We start from the raw sequence: 490 nt of genomic DNA on the forward strand, positions 1-490 counted from the left end.
ATTTATTTATTTTCAATAATTTTCATTGCAATTATAATTCAATCTACAACCGATTAATTTTTGTTGGATTAAAATTTGAGAAATTTGTGTCAGCTTTTAAACTTTTATTTATGGGGTTTATGTTAAAAGTAGATTGAATTATATTTGCAATGAAAATTAATGAAAATAAATAAATAAACATAAGTTGCAAACAATATCATTTGGAATATTGGTGCTATATCTTTGATCGTAGCTGTATATGTACTTTTTTATTTTTCAGAATTATTTCTTACATTTTGTTGTATATGTTCAACTTGTTCGCTGATGATTCCTTGGTTGTGGGTCAGAGCACCTTGCCCTTCTACCATAAAGGCCACCTTGGCGTGTATAATAACTTGCTATTAGAAATATGTAAATATGAATATGAATATGAATATGTTTTTCGTACTAAATAAATGTTATACATTTTTTAATTAATATGCCCTATATTTTAATAAATACCATAAAAATC

The 490-nt window shown here is 24.9% G+C and overlaps 1 protein-coding gene across 1 annotated transcript in view; it reads right to left on the reverse strand.

Moving 5' to 3' along the window:
• Positions 1–248: 248 nt before the first annotated feature.
• LOC118750449 overlaps positions 249–490 on the reverse strand; it is a 1110-nt gene continuing 868 nt past the window's right edge. The window contains exon 4 of the mRNA XM_036485169.1: positions 249–377. Within this exon, the coding sequence (XP_036341062.1) occupies positions 249–377 (129 nt within the window). The remainder of the gene's footprint in view (positions 378–490) is intronic.

This window comes from Rhagoletis pomonella, unplaced genomic scaffold (genome assembly GCF_013731165.1).
Source record: "Rhagoletis pomonella isolate Grant_MI unplaced genomic scaffold, Rhpom_1.0 Rhpom_scaffold_00245, whole genome shotgun sequence".
Classification (NCBI taxonomy): Eukaryota; Metazoa; Arthropoda; class Insecta; order Diptera; family Tephritidae; genus Rhagoletis; species Rhagoletis pomonella.